Source organism: Tupaia chinensis, unplaced genomic scaffold, assembly GCF_000334495.1.
Source record: "Tupaia chinensis unplaced genomic scaffold, TupChi_1.0 Scaffold144171_1, whole genome shotgun sequence".
Classification (NCBI taxonomy): domain Eukaryota; kingdom Metazoa; phylum Chordata; class Mammalia; order Scandentia; family Tupaiidae; genus Tupaia; species Tupaia belangeri.
The window spans coordinates 380,826-400,533 of record NW_006204027.1 but is presented as its reverse complement, the minus strand read 5'-3'; the positions used below and the strand labels follow the sequence as shown (position 1 = coordinate 400,533).

At 43.7% G+C, this 19,708-nt stretch overlaps 1 protein-coding gene across 2 annotated transcripts in view; it reads left to right on the top strand.

Moving 5' to 3' along the window:
- The first annotated feature begins 441 nt into the window (after positions 1 to 441).
- The window catches only part of MRPL45 (mitochondrial ribosomal protein L45), a 21,609-nt gene continuing 2,342 nt past the window's right edge, over positions 442 to 19,708 (top strand). The window contains exons 1-5 of one of the 2 annotated variants that reach the window (XM_014583224.2): positions 442 to 606; positions 1,915 to 2,127; positions 3,178 to 3,295; positions 4,711 to 4,809; positions 17,819 to 17,867. In XM_014583224.2, the coding sequence (XP_014438710.1) occupies positions 474 to 606; positions 1,915 to 2,127; positions 3,178 to 3,295; positions 4,711 to 4,809; positions 17,819 to 17,867 (612 nt within the window). In that variant the 5' untranslated portion in view covers positions 442 to 473. The remainder of the gene's footprint in view (positions 607 to 1,914; positions 2,128 to 3,177; positions 3,296 to 4,710; positions 4,810 to 17,818; positions 17,868 to 19,708) is intronic. The other variant, XM_006166087.3, reaches the window with a different exon arrangement.

Below are 19,708 nucleotides of genomic sequence, written 5' to 3'. Positions count from 1 at the left end.
TACAGGATACAGTTTTCTTTTCCAGAAAAACTAGGGTTTAGATTTAAGGCTACACTGTATATTGACGTCAGATATAGATCCAGAAACTATCCGCCCTTTCTCGGATCCAAGAAGCTCCAACTTACTCGAGACATTGAAGGAAAACACCTGTGTCCGAGCTCTCTGAGATCGGGGACACACCTCATTTTTTACCAAAACTAAGCAGCAGCGCCGTGCCAAGCATACAAGCTGGCAGCAACCGCACGCACCCGAAAAGCCCTATGCGCAGGCGCAACTCGCGCTCAAAAAAGCTCTGGCTGGCGCGTGACAGCCGTGCGTTCCACCCTACCCCCAACTTCGTCCCATTGCGCACGCGCGATTCTACTCCCTGCTCCTCCTTCTCATCCCCACGAGCACGTGCGCGTTCGCGCTGCTCACATTTCAGCGGAGGGCGCGCGCCCTGGAAAATTCCACTTCGGAGCTGGCTCCACCCTATGCGCCTTCTCTCTTACCTCACGCTCCACTTTCAGCTCCCGTCCCGGCAGCCTTTGCGTGAGCAAAATGGCAGCCCCCATACCTCGGAGCTTGCCTTGCTTATCCAGGGCTTTGGGATGGTGGTCCCGGCAGGTGGGTAGGGACGGCCGGTTAGAACTTCAGGGCCTGGAGGAGAAGGACCCAGTAGATGGGGATACTTGCTGTGCAGTTGTTCTTGGTGACCTTGGACGATCGAGGCCGACCCAGGCTGAGGAGTTAGAGGTTTACTGGACCCAGCTACTGAGCTAGTGGCCAAGTAGAGAGCCGGGGCGGGGCCTTGAGGGCGAACGAGATCGTGGGGTTAGGTCTCTCCAGTTTCGTTTGGGTCTGTTTTGGCAGGTGGGCTCGCATCTCTTCGATTCTTATAAATTCCCTGAGATGTAGGAAAGTAGCTCGAAAGGGAGATCGGGATTGTCACTGTCTCTGCCTGAGCAAACCACGTGATCGGAGATAAAAGGTCTGCTTTAAAAGAAATTATAGATCAGTTGGAAGCTAAAACGAAAATATAAAGTTTACAGTGAGACTCCTCATAAAATGAGCAAACTCAATTGAGTAAAATGCGCAAAATAATTTTGCTTATGCACTAATAATAGCATTCTGGTCATTTCAGTACTGAATTTGTGTGTAAGTTCCCCATCAGACCAGAAATTCTTTAAAAGCAGTAGCCTTTTGTCGGCAGGTAGCGTGATGATTAAGGCGTTGCTATCCCACAGTTTAGCTTTGTGATTTGAATCCGTATTACATACCAGGGGGCCTGTTTAACACACCAGGCTTGTGACCATGGGTGCCCCAAATCCTGTCGCTTACCCTCTTTGTGTCTTTATCTCTCTCCACAGAGTGCATGTACCCTATGGCAGAAATCTAAAATGAACAAATAAAAGTAGTAACCTTGTTTTAATGAACTCTGTACCCTAAGGAGTTAGCACAGTCCTATACTACAGAAAGCACCAAAAGAAAGCCCAATTAGGTAGATGTTGAGTGCTATTAATAAAGGCTGCTCTGGGACCAGCAGTTGGCGTTAATGGCTATGTCGCCGGACTCCCATGTAGTCGACCGCGGTTCGTGACCTGGACCCGGCGGCTTAAAACTCACGCCGGTCGCATGTGCGCATGTGCCCAAGATCCCGAGAGGAGAATGGAGGAGAAGGGATTGCGGCGTGGGGGTGATTTCTCGCTTTCTGTCTCTCTGTCTGGCGAGCGCACGCGCCCTATGGCAAAAACCTCTCAAAAAAAAAATAATAATAATAAAGGCTGCTCACCACCTTCTAGTAAGAGACATCCATAGCTGTCACAGTTCCCTGTGATAATTGTTTAATAATTGTTCTGAACAGTCTTGATATAGGCCCTATCTACAGGGTTTTGCTTAGAGTTTGTTCAAGATAGATTTTTTTTTTTTTTCCAGATTGCTTAAATCCTAACCTTTCCTTCACCTTTCAGCCAGTCCTGGCCACTCAGTTCACAGCTGTAGTTCCAGTAAGAACTAAAAAACGCTTCACACCCCCTACTTATGAACCTAAATACAAAACAGAACAGGAGTTCAGAGAACATGCCCGGAAAGCAGGATTGGTCATTCCTCCAGAACGTTTGGAGCGTCCCATACATCTGGCCTGCACAGGTAAGGCATGGTATTTCTGGAACCCTTACTTAATTATTTTCTTTCAGAAATCTTCTGGAACTTGGAATGACTTGGGATATGTTCAACATCATTTGATTAACCACTGTATCAGTTCAGCCTCAATGATTATTATTTAAATAATTATTTAACTTTATTTGTTATTATTATTTTCTAGTTTGATCAGAGAGAGAAAGAAAGGAAAGTGAGAAAGTAAGCCACCTGTTTCAGGACTTGAACCAATGTCTCCCATGTGGAAGTCCAGAGCTTTTAACCACCATGCCACCTGGTGGCCCCATCACTGATTATTTACATACACTGTATTTTATGAGAACATCTTTGAACTTGTTCTTGTAGTATTCCTGGAAGGCAAGAATGAAAATTTCCCAATTTGTAGTAGTAGAAATTGAGGCTCTGAAAGAAGACTTAAATTGTATCTTTTTCAATACCATAGTATGATTCCCTCTATGTAGAAGTCTATTTCATTAGTCTGTTTTATATCCAAAATCCTTCTCAATTTTTTTTTTCTTTTTTTTTTTTTTTGTGGAGAGGTTTTTGCTATAGGGCGCGTGCGCTCGCTGTACAGAGAAAGACAGAGAGACAGAAAGTGAGAAATCACCCCCCAGTGGTTATGGTCACGCCGCAATCCCTTCTCCTCCATTCTCCTCCCGGGATCTTGGGTGCGCCCGGCGTGAGTTTAAGCCACCGGGTCCTGGACTCGAACCGCGGTCAACTACGTGGGAGTCTAGCGACATAGCCATTATGTTAACTGCTGGTCCCAATCCTTCTCAATTTTATATGATCTTAAGATGACTTTTTTGCAGGCAGCAGGTGGCGTGGTGGTTAAAGGCACTAGACTCCCACATGGCCGACTGGTTCAAGTGTCAGACCTGGTGGCTTGCTTTCTCACTTTCTCCCCTCTCTCTGTCTCCATCTGGTCAAATTGGAGAATGATAATAAGAATAATAATTAGCAAAGGTAAATAATTCTTTAAAAAAATGACTTTTTCTCAGTTTTTCAACACTTAGCGTTCTCTTCTTCTGTTAAAAACAGCTGGTATCTTTGATGCCTATGTGCCTCCTGAGGGTGATGCTCGCATGTCATCTCTTTCAAAGGAAGGACTGACACAGAGAACTGAGCGATTGAAGAAGAACGTGGCATCACAAGTGTCGTAGGTGTCTGAGACAAATGGGAGTTAATATTACAATAAAATTTTCTGTTGCTACTTAATAAAAGAGAGGCTTTCTTGGGCTAATGGGGTTGACCATAACTACTTCAATAACATGATAGCTTTTCCTTCCTCTCTGATAGACTCTGTTTAATGCAGAATAATGCGGACATTCCAATGTATAGTGTCCATTCCAATTTATAGTGTCCTAGCAGTTATTGGTAATTTTTGTCACTTCAGTTAGGGAGTAAACTTTGGAGCGTGTAGGACTCTTTTGTATTTTAAATTCTCATATATTTTAAAATTCTAAGTAATAATAACATTTTTGCTTGAGAGAGAGAGGGAGAGGGAGAAGGTACCCCTCATGGGGAGTGGTCTTTTCTCTTCCATTTCTCATTTCTGTCAGAATTCTGAAAATGGACATATACACACGTGCCCAGCATGTTTCTTAAGCCTCTCCGCTGGGACTTGAACTACAGAATCAGCCATGTAGAATCCAGCTTGTCTTAACAGCACCTTGATCTTTCTTTAAAATGGTTGATTTAAGAGCAAGGTGGGGGGCTGACCTACCACGTGACTGACCGCAATTCGAGTCCCGGACCTGGCTGTTTGCTTTCTCACTTTCCCTCTCTCTCTTACTCTGTCTTTCTTTGGTCAAATTAAAATAAATAAATAAATAATGTTAAATAAAATTAATTTTTTTGTATTCTTTTTTTTTTTTTGAGAGTTTTGCTATAGGGCACGTGTGCTCGCCAGAGAGACAGAGAAACAGAAAGCGAGAAATCACCCCCCAGGGGGGATGGCCCTGTGGCAATCCCTTCTCCTCCATTCTTCTCTTAGGATCTTGGGCATGCACTCACATGTGCCCGGTGTGAGTTTAAGCCATGGAGTCCAGGACTCGAACTATTGTCGACTGCATGGGAGTCCAACAACATAGCCATTACACCAACTGCTGGTCCCTGTTAAATAAAATAATTCTTTTAAAAAAAAGAAAGGGCAGGCCCCATAGCGTAGTAGTTAAAGAGCTGTGCATTGGAAACTGGATCTCATATGGTTGACTGTGGTTCAAATCCGAGCCCTGTCAGCTTGAAAAACATGCCAGGCACGTGTGTGTGTGTGTGTGTGTGTGTGTGTGCCCAAGATTCCGATGGGAAGGAGAAATCAAGAGAAGGGATTGCAGCATGATTATGTCCCGCTGGGAAGTCCTTTCTCTCTCTTCCTGACTCTTTTTTCTCTCTGATGAGCTCATGTGCCCTCTGGTAATGATTTTTTTTTTTAAGTTGAATTTATAGGACTTTATGTATTAAAAACACAGTTATTGAATAAATGGATAGACATTAATGGAGGTTAATATAAGCTGTGAGTTATTAGAAATTGTGTGAAATCTTTAGAAATGATTCTCAGGCTTACTTTTACAGAATCCGGAAGATTAAAGAATTTGATGCTAATTTTAAAACCAAAGACTTCCCTGAAAAAGCTAAGGATATCTTTATTGAAGCTCACCTTTGTCTAAACAAGTAAGTGAACCCCGTATTTTATACTCATTCTGTTCTCAGCAGCTTCTATTCCAGGTACAGTATTCTGGTTTTGGTGTTGCACCGAGTTTTTTCTTTCCCTTCAGGTAGGAGTTCTATGGTGAGAGAAGGTCTTAGATGGGAAGCAGTTAGTGACAGAAGCACTCCTTGACTCTTCTCCCCGCTTCTGGGAGTTTTACTGTCTGACTCTGTCAGCTGCAAACCTTGGGACTCTACTGCTATGACTACTGTTTTCACCTCATCTGATCCCAATATCCTGATCCTTTTTGTGTGCTCGTCTTATGTATGTACATCTTCCTTTCCTTAACTATTTCGAATAAGTTTTTATTTAAAGAATTATTTTATTTAAATTTTATTTATTTATTTTAATTTGACCAGAGAGGTGCAGAGTGGTGGTTGGGGGGGGGGTAAGAAAGCAAGCCGCCAGGTCTGGGACTCGAACCACTGTCGGCCACATGGGAGTCCAGCACCCTTAACCACTACGCCACCTGCTGGCACCTTGAATAAGTTTTCTTTTGAAAATTTCCCACTTTTTCTTATTTGATCAAGTCAAAGCTGCTAGTAAAATGAAAAGTCAACATTAAGAATGATCTTAAATGCTAGTCCTTGGACTATTCCTGACAGTCTTTGAACTATGCTCCTCTGAACCCAAAACCTGTACTCTAAAAGCTAGTACTTGTTTTTTATTTTTCTTTCATTTCTTTTTTTTTTTTTTAAAGTTTATTGATTTTATTTATTACAACATGTGTTCGTGCATATAAGAGAGAGAGAGAAAGAAGCATCCCCAGGGGTCAGCAGGTAGCATGGTGGTTGGGGCGCTGGACACTCCCACATGGCCGACAACAGTTCAAGTGCCAGACTCTCAGTTTCCCTCTCTCTCTGGTCAAATTAAAATAAATGAATGAATAAATAAAATTAAATAATTCTTTAAAAAAGAAATACTTTAAAAAAAAACTTTGAAATAAAGAAAGAAGGAAAGAAAGGAAGAAAGAAAGAAGTACCCCCAACAAGACCTGTTCACACTGAGATCCTCTTCCCCAAGTCCTCCAACTCATCAGTTGTGTGTTTCAGGTCAGCTGGGCTTGAGATCTGAACCCACAGTTGCCATGTGTCTTCCCACACTGCATTTGCATATGCTACAACTGTGCCATAGAGGCTATGCCTTCTGTTTCACTTAAAAAACTTTTTTTTAAATTATGAAATATTTAAAACATAGGGGCCAGCAGGTGGCATAGTGATTAAGGACACTGGACTCCCACAGTGCTGACCATAGTTCGAGTCCTGGACCTGGCGGCTTGCTTTCTCCTTTTCTCTGTCTCACTCTGTCCCTTTCTGGTCAAATAAAATAAATAAAGTCAAAATGATTCTTTTAAAAAAATATAAAACATATTGGTTTGTTGGAAACATTATGACACATTTTTGCATAGAAAAAATACATCATAACTTCCAACAATTGTATTTTTAAAAGTACCATTTAGGTTCATAGGTATTTACATTTTGTCATATTTGCTTCAAAATTCGCAATTTTAGGGGATAGATAAATGTAGTAAAGTTCTATCTCTCCTATCTTTTCCCTTCTTCCAGAGAACCTCAATCTTCTGTGTCATTCCTATGTATATTTTTATACTTTTACTAACTGTATGTAAACAGTGTTTTATACTTCTTAAAATTTTAAACGGGACCAGCAGAAGACGTAAAGGTTACGTCGCTGGACTCCCATGTAGTCGACTGAGGTTTGAGTCCTGGATCCAGAGGCTTAAATTCACATGGACGCATGTGTGTGCGCGCCCAAGATCCCGAGAGGAGAATGGAGGGGATGGATTGCAGCGTGGCCCTCTCCCCGGAGGGAGGGGGGATTATTTCTCACTTTCTATCTCTCTGTCTCTGTCTTTCTGGCGAGCTCATGTGCCCTATAGCAAAAACCTCTCCAAAAAGAAAAAAATAATTTACACAGGGCCAGCCTGTGGCGTGGTTGTTAAAGTGACTGGATCCCATATGGCCGTCATATAGTTCAAGGCCTGGACCCAGCAGTTTGGAAAACACACCAGATAGGACCAGCAGGTGGCATGCTGGTTTGAGTCCCGGACCTCGTGGCTTGACACTCATGCCGGGCACATGTGTGTGCATGCCCAAAATCCCAAGAGGAAAATAGAGAAGAAGGGATTGTGGCATGGTCATCCCCCCCTTGCAGGGTGATTTCTTGCTTTTTGTCTCCTTGTCTCTCAGTCTGTCTCTCTGGTGAGCGTACACACCCAATAGCAGAAATCTCTCCAAAAAAGGATAAAGAAAAACACACCAGGCACATGTATATGAATGCCCCAAATCCTGAAAAGAGTGAGAAATGGAGGAGGAAGGATTGAAACGTGTATGTGTGTGTATGTGTATGTATATATTTTCATTTATGTACACACTTTAATTTTGTCAGAGGATGTATGCACTTGCCAGAGAGACAGAGAGTGGGAAGGTGAGAAAGCACCTCTGCCCCAGGGGATTGTCATGCCACAATCCTTTCTTCTCTATCTCTCCCTCCTTTTTGGGATTTTGGACACGTATGTACATGCACCCAAGTGTGATTTTCAAGCCCTCAAGTCCAAGACTCAAACTGCAAGGTCAGCCACATGGGATCCAGTTTCTTTTTTTTTTTTTTCACTATAGTGCGCGTGCGCTCGCCAGACAGAGGGATACAGAGACAGAAAGCGAGAAATCACCCCCCAGGGGGGATGGTCACGCCGCAATCCCTTCTCCTCCATTCTCCTCCCGGGATCTTGGACACGCATGCACACGCGCCCGGCATGAGTTTTAAGCCACCGGGTCCGGGACGCGAACCGCGGTCGACTGCGTGGGAGTCCAGCGACATAGCCATTACGCTAACTGCTGGTTCCCGGGATCCAGTTTCTTTAATGACCATGCCATGGGCTGGTCATTATCTTTTCAACACCTGCTATCTTATCGTTTGGTGTTTTTTGTATGTTTGATTTTGTTTCTTACCATGTTATTTTATGCATTCTATTTATTATTATTTTTCTTTACTGCTTTTCTCCTTCATGTGTAGGTTAATAATATTTTCTTTTTCCCATTTTTTTTTTCTTTTCAGTTTGCTACAGGTGTGTGTACTCACAGGGGAGGGGTTAGGGAGAGAGTAAAAGAAAGAGAAAGAAATCACCCCCAGGGGGATGGCCACACCACAGTCCTTTCTCTTCCAGTCTCCTCTTGGGGTTTTGGGCATGCACGTACACACCCAGCACATTTTTCAAGCCACTGGGTCGGGACTCAGACTGCTCAGTCTGCAATATGGGATCCAGCTGCCTTAATCTCCCTGCCACCTGCTGGCCCCCTCTTCCTTTTTTTATTCTTTCTTCTTGTTTGAAAGTGTTGAATTCTACTTATCTTCTTTTAGTGAGTATCACTAAGATGTTTAACATGCATCTTTGACTTAATGTTATGAGAACCATAGAATACTTTGATTCTAGTCACTGCCTTGTCTATTTTCCATGTTACTGTTATCTAGTTTTTTTTGTTTCTGCCTTCTTTTAATTTTGCCTTCATTTTTCTTTGTTTTGTTTCTTTTCCCCACACCCACTTCATTTTAATTGGGTGAGGTTTTTGCTATAGGGCGCGTGCACTCGCCAGAAAGACAGAGACAAGACCAAGAGACAGAAAGCGAGAAATCCCCCCCCGGGGGGACGGCCACATCACAATCCTGAGAGGAGAATGGAGGAATCTTTGGGTGCTTTTTTTGCAGTGTTGGTGAATTTTCACTGAGAACATTTCTTCACATGTTGCTTCTGCTCCACTTTCTCGTCTCCTTGTGTGATTCTGAATATATATATATGCTACGTCTTTTCACTGTGTGCCAAATGTGTCCTCCACCCTTTTCATATTTTCCAGTCTCTTTTCCCCTCTAGTTATAGTCTAGTTATTTTTCTGAGTTTCCTATCCACTTTTCAGTTGTATCGAATGTGCTGTGAAAGTTTCCTATTGAGTTCTTAGTTTTATGCAGGTTGAGCACTCTTAATCTGAAAATCTGAAATCATTCTGCTCCAAAATTCTAAACTTTTTGAGCATTGAGATGATGGCACAAATAAAACAGTTCTACACCTGACCCAACATCTGGCGGGTCGCAGTAAAAACGCTGACGTACCTCATGTGGCTTATTCACCCTTCCAAAGGAAAAAAGACCCTCCTGCTCCCCCTTCAGCTGCAGTTTGTCTTTTCTGTGCTCTCCCAGGTCCCTCTTTGAAGGGTATCTAAATTGAAAAATGTCTGAAATACTTCTGTCTCAAGTATTTTTGGATATGAAATATTTAACCTTGTTTACTTTAGATAGGGGATATTCAACTGTGTTAAATTTTTTTAAATTTTCATTTGATATTTTTGTGTCCAGTTCCCTGCTAAAATGATTTGTTTTATCATATAATTTCTGAATATAAAACATAAAAGTGATTATAGTTTTTTAAGACTTTTATTTAATTTTATTTATTATTACTATTTTTAATTTGACCAGAGAGACAGAGAGAGAGGGAAAGTGAGAAAGCAAGCCATCAGATCTGGAACTTGAACCATGGTCAGCCATGTGGGAGTCCAGCACCTCAACCACCACGCCACCTGCTGGCCACCTATTCACAGTTATTTTAAAATCTGTTAGATAACTCCAAAATTTATATCTTCTTTTTCTTTTCTTTCTTTTTTTTTTTTTTTTGAGAGGTTTTTGCTATAGGGTGTGTGCACTCGCCAGACAGTCAGAGAGAGACAGAGAGACAGAAAGCGAGAAATCACCCCCCAGGGGGGATGGCCATGCCGTAATCCCTTCTCCTCCATTTTCCTCTCGGGATCTTGGACACGCACGCACATGCTCCCGGTGTGAGTTTTAAGCCACTGGGTCCGGGACTCGAACTGCGGTCAACTACATGAGAGTCCAGCCACATAGCCATTACGCCAACTGCTGGTCCCAAAAATCTATATCTTCTATAAGTCCATTTTCTCTTATTATTATTATTTTTTTTAGTTTTGGTTCTTCTCTTTGTGTGTTACTGCTGTTTTTAGAAACAGATTTTTTTCGTTGTTGTTAAAGAATTATTTTTATTTGGGGCTGGCAGGTAACATGGTAGTTAAGAGCACTGGACTCCCACATGGCCGACCATGGTTCGAGGCCTGGACCTAGCAGCTTGCTTTCTCACTTTCCCTCTCTATGTCCCTCTCTAGTCAAATTAAAATAAATACATAAATAAATAAAGTTAAATAAAATTCTTTTAAAAAGTTACAGAGTTAAGGGAACCAGCAGTTAGCGTAATGGCTATGTCGCTGGACTCCCACGTAGTCAACCGCGGTTCACATCCCGGACCCGGTGGCTTAAAATTCAACACCGGGCGCGTGTATGTGCGTGCCCAAGATCCCGAGAGGAGAATGGAGGAGAAGGGATTGCGGCGTGACCATCCCCGCTGGGGGGTGATTTCTCGCTTTCTGTCTCTATGTCTCTCTCTGTCTGTCTGGCGAGCGCACGCGCCCTATAGTGAAAACCTCTCAAAAAAAAAAAGAGAAAAAAAGTTACAGAGTTAAAAAAATTATTTTTATTTAATTTTATTTATCATTTTATTATTTTTAAATTTGCTTCAGGGTGCGTGTGCTCACCAGAGAGGAAAAGTGAGAAAATAGCCACCAGTTCCAGGATTCAAACTGCTGTGGGAATCCAGCACCTCAACCACCATGCCACCCTTGGCCCAGGTATTTTATTTTTAAATCAGAAGCTATAGTGATTTCTTTTCTTTCTTTCTTTCTTTCTTTTTTTTTTTTTTAGATTTTTGCTATAGGGCATATACATGCACCAGAGAGACAGAAAGTAAGAAATCTCCCCCCAGGGGGGATGGCCATGCTATATTCCCTTCTCCATTCTTCTCTTGGGATCTTGGGCATGCACACACACACGCCCACCGTGAGTTTTAAGCTACCAGGTTTGGCACTCAAATCACAGTTGACCACATGGGAGTCTAGTCACGTAGTCACATAAACATTATGCTATCTGCTGGTTCCTGTAACCATTTCTTTAAGGACTTTTTTCTTTTTTTTTGGAATTATTTGTTTAACTTTATTTATTTATTTTTAATTTGACAAGAGAGGGACAGAGTGAAAGAGGGGGCGGGGGGGGAAGTGAGAAAGAAAGCCATCAGGTCTGGGACTCGAACTATGGCTGGCTATGTGTGAGTTCAGTGCCCTTAATCACTATGACACCTGCTGGCCCTAACCATTCATTTTTAAAATTCTAAGTTTAGGGGACCAGCAGTTGGTGTAATAGCTATGTTGCTAGACTCCCATGTAGTCAACCGCAGTTCAAGTCCCAGACCTGGTGGCTTAAACTCATGCCAGGCGCGTGTGCGTGCCCAAGATCCTGAGAGGAGAATGGAGGAGAAGGGATTGCGGTGTGGCCATCCCCCTGGGGGCGTGACCTCTCATTTTTTATCTCTCTCTGTCTCTCCAGCAAGCACACATGCCTTATACCAAAAATCTCTTGAAAAAAAAGAAGTATAGTTTAGTGGCATTGAGTACATTCATGAGGTGTAGAACCGTTACCACTAACCTTTCCCAGAGCTTGTATACATCCCAAACAGAAGCTCATACCTGTTAGGCTATCACTACCTGCTGCCTCCTCCCAGCCCCTGGTAACCCCCACTCTTCTTTCTGTCTCTGTGAATCGGCCTGTCCTAATGCTATGCTCTGAGTGTTTCTATCCGCCAAAAGTCATAAGATGACATCCTAACCCCCATGCGATGATACTGGACTATGGGCTTTTGGGAGCCTATTAAGTGATGAGAGTAGAACCGTCATGAATGGAGTGAAGGCCCTCATAAAAAGGCCTGAAAGAGTTTGTTTGCCCCTTGCACCGTGAGAGGACACAGCAGGGCGGCAGCTCCTCTGACACCGAATCTGCCCACGCGTCCAAGTCTGCCAGCGCATTGACCTTGGACTCCCTGGCGCTTAAGAAATGAATGTTTAAGAGCAACCCAGTTTATGATATTTTTGTTACAGCGTCCCACACGGACTAACAGGTACATCTGGGTACATCACATGAGTGAAATCTTACAGTATTTGTCATTTCTTTACTAGCTCATTTCACTCAGAGATGGGGAAAGTGAGACGTCATGACTACCCCCAGGATGGTCGCACTGCAGTCTCTTCTCCTCCATTCTCCTCTTGGGATTTCGAGCATGCATGGCATGTTTTTAAAGCCTCTGGATCTGGGACTTGAGCCACAGAGTTGGCCATGTGGGATCTTTAACCACCACCACCAGCTGGCCCATTTTACCCTTATTTATTTATTTATTTTAAAGAGACAGGGTCTTCAGTGTCATGATACTGTTTCCCCAGTCTCCTGAGTACCTGGGACTCCAGGCTCTCACCACCATGGATGACTTTTAGGGTGGGCCAAGAATTGAACTCCCGTGTGTGCTCAGCCTGCTGAATAACAGCATCAACCAGCATGATAGTGCTGGGCTTCAGAGTTCATCCATATTTAGTGCATGTCAGATAATGCATTATCTGTTTGTTTTCGTTTTTGTTTTTTTTAGAGAGGTTTTTGCTATAGGGTGCATGTGCTCTCCAGAAAGAAAGAGACAGAGAGACAAAGCCAGAAATCACTCCCTCTCCCCCAGTGGGGATGGCCACACCGCAATCCCTTCTCCTCCATTCTCCTCTCGGGATCTTGGGCACGCACGCACATGTGCCCGACGTGAGTTTAAGCCACTGGGTCTGGGACTTGAACCGTAGTTGACTACATGGGAGTCCAGTGACATAGCCATTACGCCAACTGCTGGTCCCTTTCTGTGTTTTGTGTGTATTTTGGTCCTGAATTCCTCTATTACTGCCATTTCTTCTTATATTTAGATTCTCTTCTTTATTTTCTCTGTTGTTGGTTTTTTTTAATGGGTACCTTAGAGGTTAAAATTAACATAATAATTTATAATAATGTGGTTTGAGTAATACTGAGGTAGTGTCAGTGATGTATGAACACTGTTCCTTTTTATTGTTATCATAGGTTTTACCTTTTTTTTTTTTTTTTTGGAGAGATTTTCACTGTAGGGCACGTGCGCTCGCCAGACAGACAGAGACATAGAGACAGAAAGCGAGAAATCACCCCCCAGGGGGGATGGTCACGCCGCAATCCCTTCTCCTCCATTCTCCTCTCAGGATCTTGGGCACGCATGCACACGCACCTGGCATGAGTTTTAAGCCACCGGGTCCGGGACACGAACCGCAGTCGACTACGTGGGAGTCCAGCAACATAGCCATTATGCTAACTGCTGGTTCCCCATAGGTTTTATCTTTTAAAAAGTTCTTTTTAATTTGCTATAGAGTGCGTGCATTCACTTGAGAGAAAGAGAGAAAGAAAGCTCTCCCCAGGGCCAGCAGGTGGTATGGTAGTTGAGATGCTGGACTCCCACATGACTGACCACAGTTCGAATCCCAGAGAAAGCTTGCTTTCTCACTTTCCTTCTCTCTCTCGGTCTCTGTTTCTCTCTGGTGAATTCAAGTGCCCTATAGCAAATTAAAAATAGTAATAATAATAATAATAATAATAATAATAAATAAAATGAAGTAAAATAGTTTCTTTTTTTTTAAAAAAAGGAAAACTCTCCCCAGGAGGGATGGCCATGCCACAGTCCCTTCTCCTCCATTCTCCTCTTGGGATCTTGAGCACACTTGGACACATGCTTAAAGTGTTTCTCAAGCTACTGGGTACAAGACTCAAACTGTGGGACCAGCAGTTAGCGTAATGGCTATGTCGCTGGACTCCCACGTAGTCAACCGCAGTTCGCGTCCTGGACCCGGTGGCTTAAAACTCACGCCAGGCGCGTGTGCGTGCATGCCCAAGATCCTGAGAGGAGAATGGAGGAGAAGGGATTGTGGCATGGCCATCCCCCCTGAGGGGGTGATTTCTCGCTTTCTGCCTCTCTGTCTCTGTCTGTCTGGCAAGCGCATGCACCCTATAGCGAAAACCTCTCAAAAATAAATAAATAAATAAAGAAGACTCAGACTGTGTAGTCTGCCATGTGGGACCCAGCTGCCCCAACCACTGTACTACCAACTGGCCTGGGTTACATCCTTACACACGGAGTGCCCATTAAAATGAAGTTACAATTACTGCTTTATGTATTTGCCTTTTTAACTATATATATATATTTTTAAAAATGAAGAATTAAAGAAAAGGGCTGTAGTACTGGCTTTTATATTTATTTGTCTATTACATTTACCAGTGTTCTTTTTCTAGTGGCTTTGAATTACTATCCATTGTCCTTTTATTTCAACCTAAAGAATTCCCTTTAGAATTTCTTTCTTTCTTTGATTTTTACCCCCAAGTTTCTTTTTCTTACTTTTTACTGGGAGGGAGAGAGATGGAGTAGAGGGCATTCCAGCAGGATCTTCACACTATGGGCCTACCTACCCCAGCCTCAGCCAGCCAGGATCAAAGGCTTACATGTGTGCAAGGAGACCCTTGGGACATGAACCCAGGGTTCACGTGGCCCATACCATGTGGCTGCAGCATCAGGAGCGTTGTGCCGCTGCTGTGTCTTTGACCAGTGATCCCAATGTCTGGATCTCCTCAGGGACAGTTTCTGTCATATTCTTTTTGCCCTGAGAATGGACTGTGCTTCTCTATTTCTTTACATGCATTGTAATACTGTGTGGAGAACTGGACGGTCTGAGTATTACAGTATGGTAACTGGAATTAGATTCTCCCTGTGCAGGAACTGCTGACCTGGCTCATCGGGGCTGTCACTGCTCATTTGTGACTTTCCCAAACTCATTTAGTTAGCTGTATATTTCTTGTGTGTAGTCACTGAGTTTCTGTTTCATTATCTTTGTGGTCAGCCAGTGACCCGAAACAGATTTCCTTCCCTGTCTGGCTGAATAATGAAACAGGGGGCCAGACAGCGATGTGGGGGTAGAACATGATGCTCTGCGAGGCGATCCTGCAGGGAACATTCCTGATTCAAGTCCAGAGACTTCCTCCAGTGCACCACGTATACGCTTGCCTGTGACCAACGGCTGGCACAAGGCTGGGGGTGTATCATGGTGTGGCATCCCTGGTGGGGTGCTCACTCTCTTTCTCTCTCTGTCACTCATGGAAGAAATAAGTAAGTGTAAAAAAAAAAAAAAAAAAAACAGGGGTACTTATCCACTTTAATCTTCTGATGGATGCTGGTGGGGGTGAAGCCACTGAAGCTAAAAGGACCAAAACCAAGGCCTGTGCTGTCCCTCAGAGCGACCAAAATGCAGTTCTGAGCCGCTGCAGAGCATGGCCTCTGCTGCCCACCCTAGCGCCTCCATCCTCTCTCAGTGCAGGTCCCCATCCCCACGTCAGGCGGGGGCGGGGGCGGGGTGGAAGGCAGTCTCTCAGTCTCCCTCATCGAGCATTCCCATGGTCGCCAGAAGTGTCCAGGGAAGACTAGACTTGCAAAATATTAATAGTTGATCAGTTTTCCTGTTTTTGGAGAGAGACCAATCCTAGAGCTTCCTCATGCCATTGTTTTGCTTGACGTCCGTGTCTGTGGAGTTTTGCTATCAATAGGTAGGTTCCAGGTGTGTTTTGTAATGTTTCATTATAAACAGATCTTCAGTGGCGATGATTTTTTCTGAGGGAATTACAAACCACCTAAGCTATAAATGTGCTCCCAGTGAGCATCTGTGTTTTCACCAGACACCCCAGAGGTATCATTTGGCCAGGTATCACTTTTTTTGTTAATTTCTTAGTTTAAGAGTTTCTATACCATATAGTTACCATGAATTTCGTGACCATACCTGAGCGTGGTTTGGGTTTAGAATTAGAGCTTTGCTTTTTTTAAAGAGAGATTTTTGCTATAGGGAGCATGTGCTCACTGGAAAGAGAGAGACAAAGAGACAGAAAGCAAGAAGTCACCCCCTGGGGGGATGGCCATGCTGCAATCCCTTCTCCATTCTCCTCTTGGAATTTTGGACACGTATGCACACTCACCCAGCACAAGTCTTAAGCCCCCAGATCTGGGACTTGAACCACAGTTGACTACATGGAAGCCCAACAATGTAACCATTATGCCATCTGCTGGTCCCAAGCTTTGAATTTTTATTTTTATTTATTTTTTTCCTCAACCCTAGACAGAGAGGAGCTTTATCTCTAGATTGGTGGACTATCTTTCTAGTCTTCCTTTCCTTTTGAGAGTCATCGCTTTATGCGGGAACGTCAGGTCCAGCTCCCAACCCTTCAGGGGCCCAGGCTTTCAGGAAGAGTCAGTCTCCTAGCTGTTAGGATCTATTTCTGGATCCCTCACGCACTCCTGATGCTGTTCTGTTGCATTCTTTCCATTCTGGCTTTGGTTCCTCTTCCTTTCTGCCACACAAGGGTTTGAGCTGGAGTGTCTAAACGTGTGTATGTCTGTATTCTGTTTTATCCTGCATTTCTAGATGTCTATAGTGGGAATGGTTTCACATTAGCTCAGGCTATTATGTTGAGGATGCCGATGTCTGTCTGTCTTTTATTTTCAGTATAAGTCCTACTGTCAAATGGTAAATAAACTCAAAGAAATTGGAATTTATTTCTACTGAAGTCTTCTAGGCCAGGATAGTGAGTAGGAAGAGTTCGTTCAGAGGTGCCAGCCATGGTGGTTGTCATGGTAGTTGTCATCACACCTCAGTCTAGTCTAGTCCTGCAGTGAGGGAAATGTGTTGAAATGTTTTCCATTAGCAGTGGAGGTGGAAGGGAAGCAGCTAATCACGTTAGAACTAATCCCTTACCCACTTGGGGATTAGAGAACAACATTTTTCAAAGAGGACAGAGAGGTAAACTGCCCATAAAATAGTAAACTGTAGTGAAAAGTCATGCACGTGTGTCTGGAAGAGAGGAATCTGTGGGTTGTAGGTTTATTTGTAATGCCTCAGTTAGAAGCCTTCCTAGGGACCAGCAGTTAGCGTAATGGCTATGTCGCTGGACTCCCACGTAGTCGAGCACAGTTCAAGTCTCGGACCTGGTGGCTTAAACTCACGCCGGGCGTGTGTGCGTGCGTGCCCAAGATCCTGAGAGGAGAATGGAAGAGAAGGGATTGCGGTGTGACCATCCCCCCTGGGGGGTGATTTCTCGCTTTCTGTCTCTATGTTTCTCTGTCTGTCTGGCGAGCGCACACGCCCTATAGCGAAAACGTCTCCAAAAAATAATTTTAAAAAATCAAAATAAATAAATAAAAAAAAGCCCTCCTAAATTCCTGTCTCCTGGAGCTGTTTCCATCCTATTACTTCATAGTTAGCATGAGTAGGCTACTCTGGCAGCAATCAAGCTGAGGACGGGAGAAAAGACAGATGATTATCTGACAAGGTTCAGAAATGGGACTGTAAGATACAAGGTGTGTCAGAGATGAGACAAGATAAGGAGCTTTGACTGCTGTAAGTGTTTGGACCTTGTATTCCAGCCAGCTTCGAGCAAAAGCCAGTCCTGTGTCTCAGCCAGGGTCTCTGCCATTTTTTTTTTTTTTTTAATTTTTGCTATAAGGGCGTGTGCACTTACCAGAGAGAGAGAAAAAGTGAGAAACCACTCCCGCTGCCCAGGGGGATGGCCACGCCACAATCCCTTCTTCAGTCTCCTCTCAGGATTTTGGATATGTACCCACATGTGCCTGGAGTGATTTTCAAGCCCCTGGGTCCAAGGCTCGTACTGCACAATTGGCCATATGGGATCCAGAGCCTTAACCTCCACGCTACCTGCTAGCCTGGTCTCTGCCATCTTAAAGATGCATACTAATTTCAGAGAAATTTATTTCTGTTCTTGAGGTTCAAACATAATTTTACTCTGCTATTAAATTCCAAGATTTTCTCGTAAATCATGTTACTCTTCATCTTTGTGTCTCTGGAGGTTAGCTTATTACCTGGGTTACAGTAGATGTGCAGAAAAGGTTATAATAATGAATTGAATTGTTTTCTATTTTCAGAGAGTATTTAAGCAGGAGTCACTAATATGTCTCTCCTTCTATTCTAGCTCAGACCATGACCGGCTTCATACCTTGGTAACTGAGCACTGCTTTCCGGTAGGTTCTCATCCTCTTTAGATCTGTGGGATGCCTGAGTGGGCAGATTCTAGACATCACTTCTGTTTTTTCCTAAGGAGAATCCATTTTGAATATGTGGCACATTTAAAGCACAAGCTTATGACCTGGGGGGCCAGGTGGTGTGGTGATTAAGGGTGCTGAACTCCCAGGTGGCCAGCCACATTTTGAGTCCTGGACCTGGTGGCTTACTCTCATTTTCTCTCTCTCTCTCTCACTCTGTCCCTCTCTGGTCAAATTTAAATAAATAAATAAAATAAAGTTTAATAAAATAGTTCTTTTTTTTTTTTTGGAGAGGTTTTTGCTATAGGACATGTGTGCTTGCCAGAAAGAGAAGGACAGACAGAAAGCAAGAAATTACTCCCCAAGTGGGAGATGGCCACACCACAATCCCTTCTCTTCCATTCCCCTCTCGAGGTCTTGGGCACGCACGCACGCACACACACACCCAGCATGAGTTCAAGCCGCTGGGTCCAGGTCTTGAACCATAGCCAACTATGGGGGAGTCTAGCAACATAACCATTATGTTATCTGCTGGTCTCATAAAATAATTGTTATTTTTTTTTTAATTTATTTATTCATTCATTTTAATTTGACCAGAGAGAGAGTGACACCGAGAGAGAGGGAAAGGGAGAAAGCAAGCCACCAGATCCAAGACTCAAACCATGGTCGGCCATGTGGGAGTGTCCAGTGCTTTAACCACCACATCACCAGCTGGTTCCCCCCATAAAATAATTATTAAAAAAAAAAACACACACACAAAAAACAAGCTTAAGTTCTGTTATTTCTAACTGGGTGACGGTGACTAGGCACAGACCCTGGTAAGGGCCATGGCAAATGGGGAAAGAGGAAGTCCCTTGACAGGCAGCACTGAGACTGCGGGGTTGAGTTCCTTAGGTCAAGATACCGCCCTCGTTGGGCCACACCTACACAAGCCCGTCCTCTGATGATTTGACAAGTTCATGAGGCTCATACAGTAAGGTAGCAGGAGGGCTAGGTGCTCTCGGGTACCCAAACATGGGCACTTTGTGGTTCAGTTAGAAGTTCAAGAACAGTAACTTCAGTTTCCATCATTACAGCTGTCAGTTTCTACCAACAGAACTTCAATTTCTACCAGTCTTCCCAGGGACGAGTATAGCTAATCTGGTCTCAGCAGTTTAGTCTTTAAATCCCTGTAAAATTTCCATCTTTCACTGCTAAAAGGGGAGGGGAGGGACCAGCAGATGGGGTAATGGTTAGGTCGCTGGACACCCACATAGTCACTGTGGTTCCAGTTCCAGACCTGGCGGCTTAATCTCTTGCCGGGTGCATGTACGGGCGTACCCAAGATCCTGAGAGGGGAATGGAGAAGGGATTGCGGTATGCCATCCCCTCTAGGGAGTGATTTCTTGCTTTCTGTCTCTGTCTCTCTGATAGCAGAAATCTCTCAAGGAAAAAAAAAGGTGAGGGGAAGGGAAGAACTCATACATGCAGTCAACAGAAATACGTGCAGTAATTAGCAAGTCATGAAAGTGTTGGGTCATTGAGATGGGACCAACAGATGATATAATGGTTACATCACTGGGCTCCACATGGCCACTGCGGTTTGAATCCCAAACCTGGAGGTTTGAAATTCATGCCAGTTACCTGTTCATGCATGCCCAAAATCCCAAAAGGAGAATGGAGGAGAAGGGATTGTGGCATGGCTATGCCCTCTGGGGCATGATTTCTTGCTTTCTTTCTCTCCTGTGAGCACTCACACCTTATAGCAAAAATCTGTCTTAAAAAATAAAGAGAGAGAGAGAAAGTATTGTGTTGTTGGAAAAGTCATGACACATTTTTCT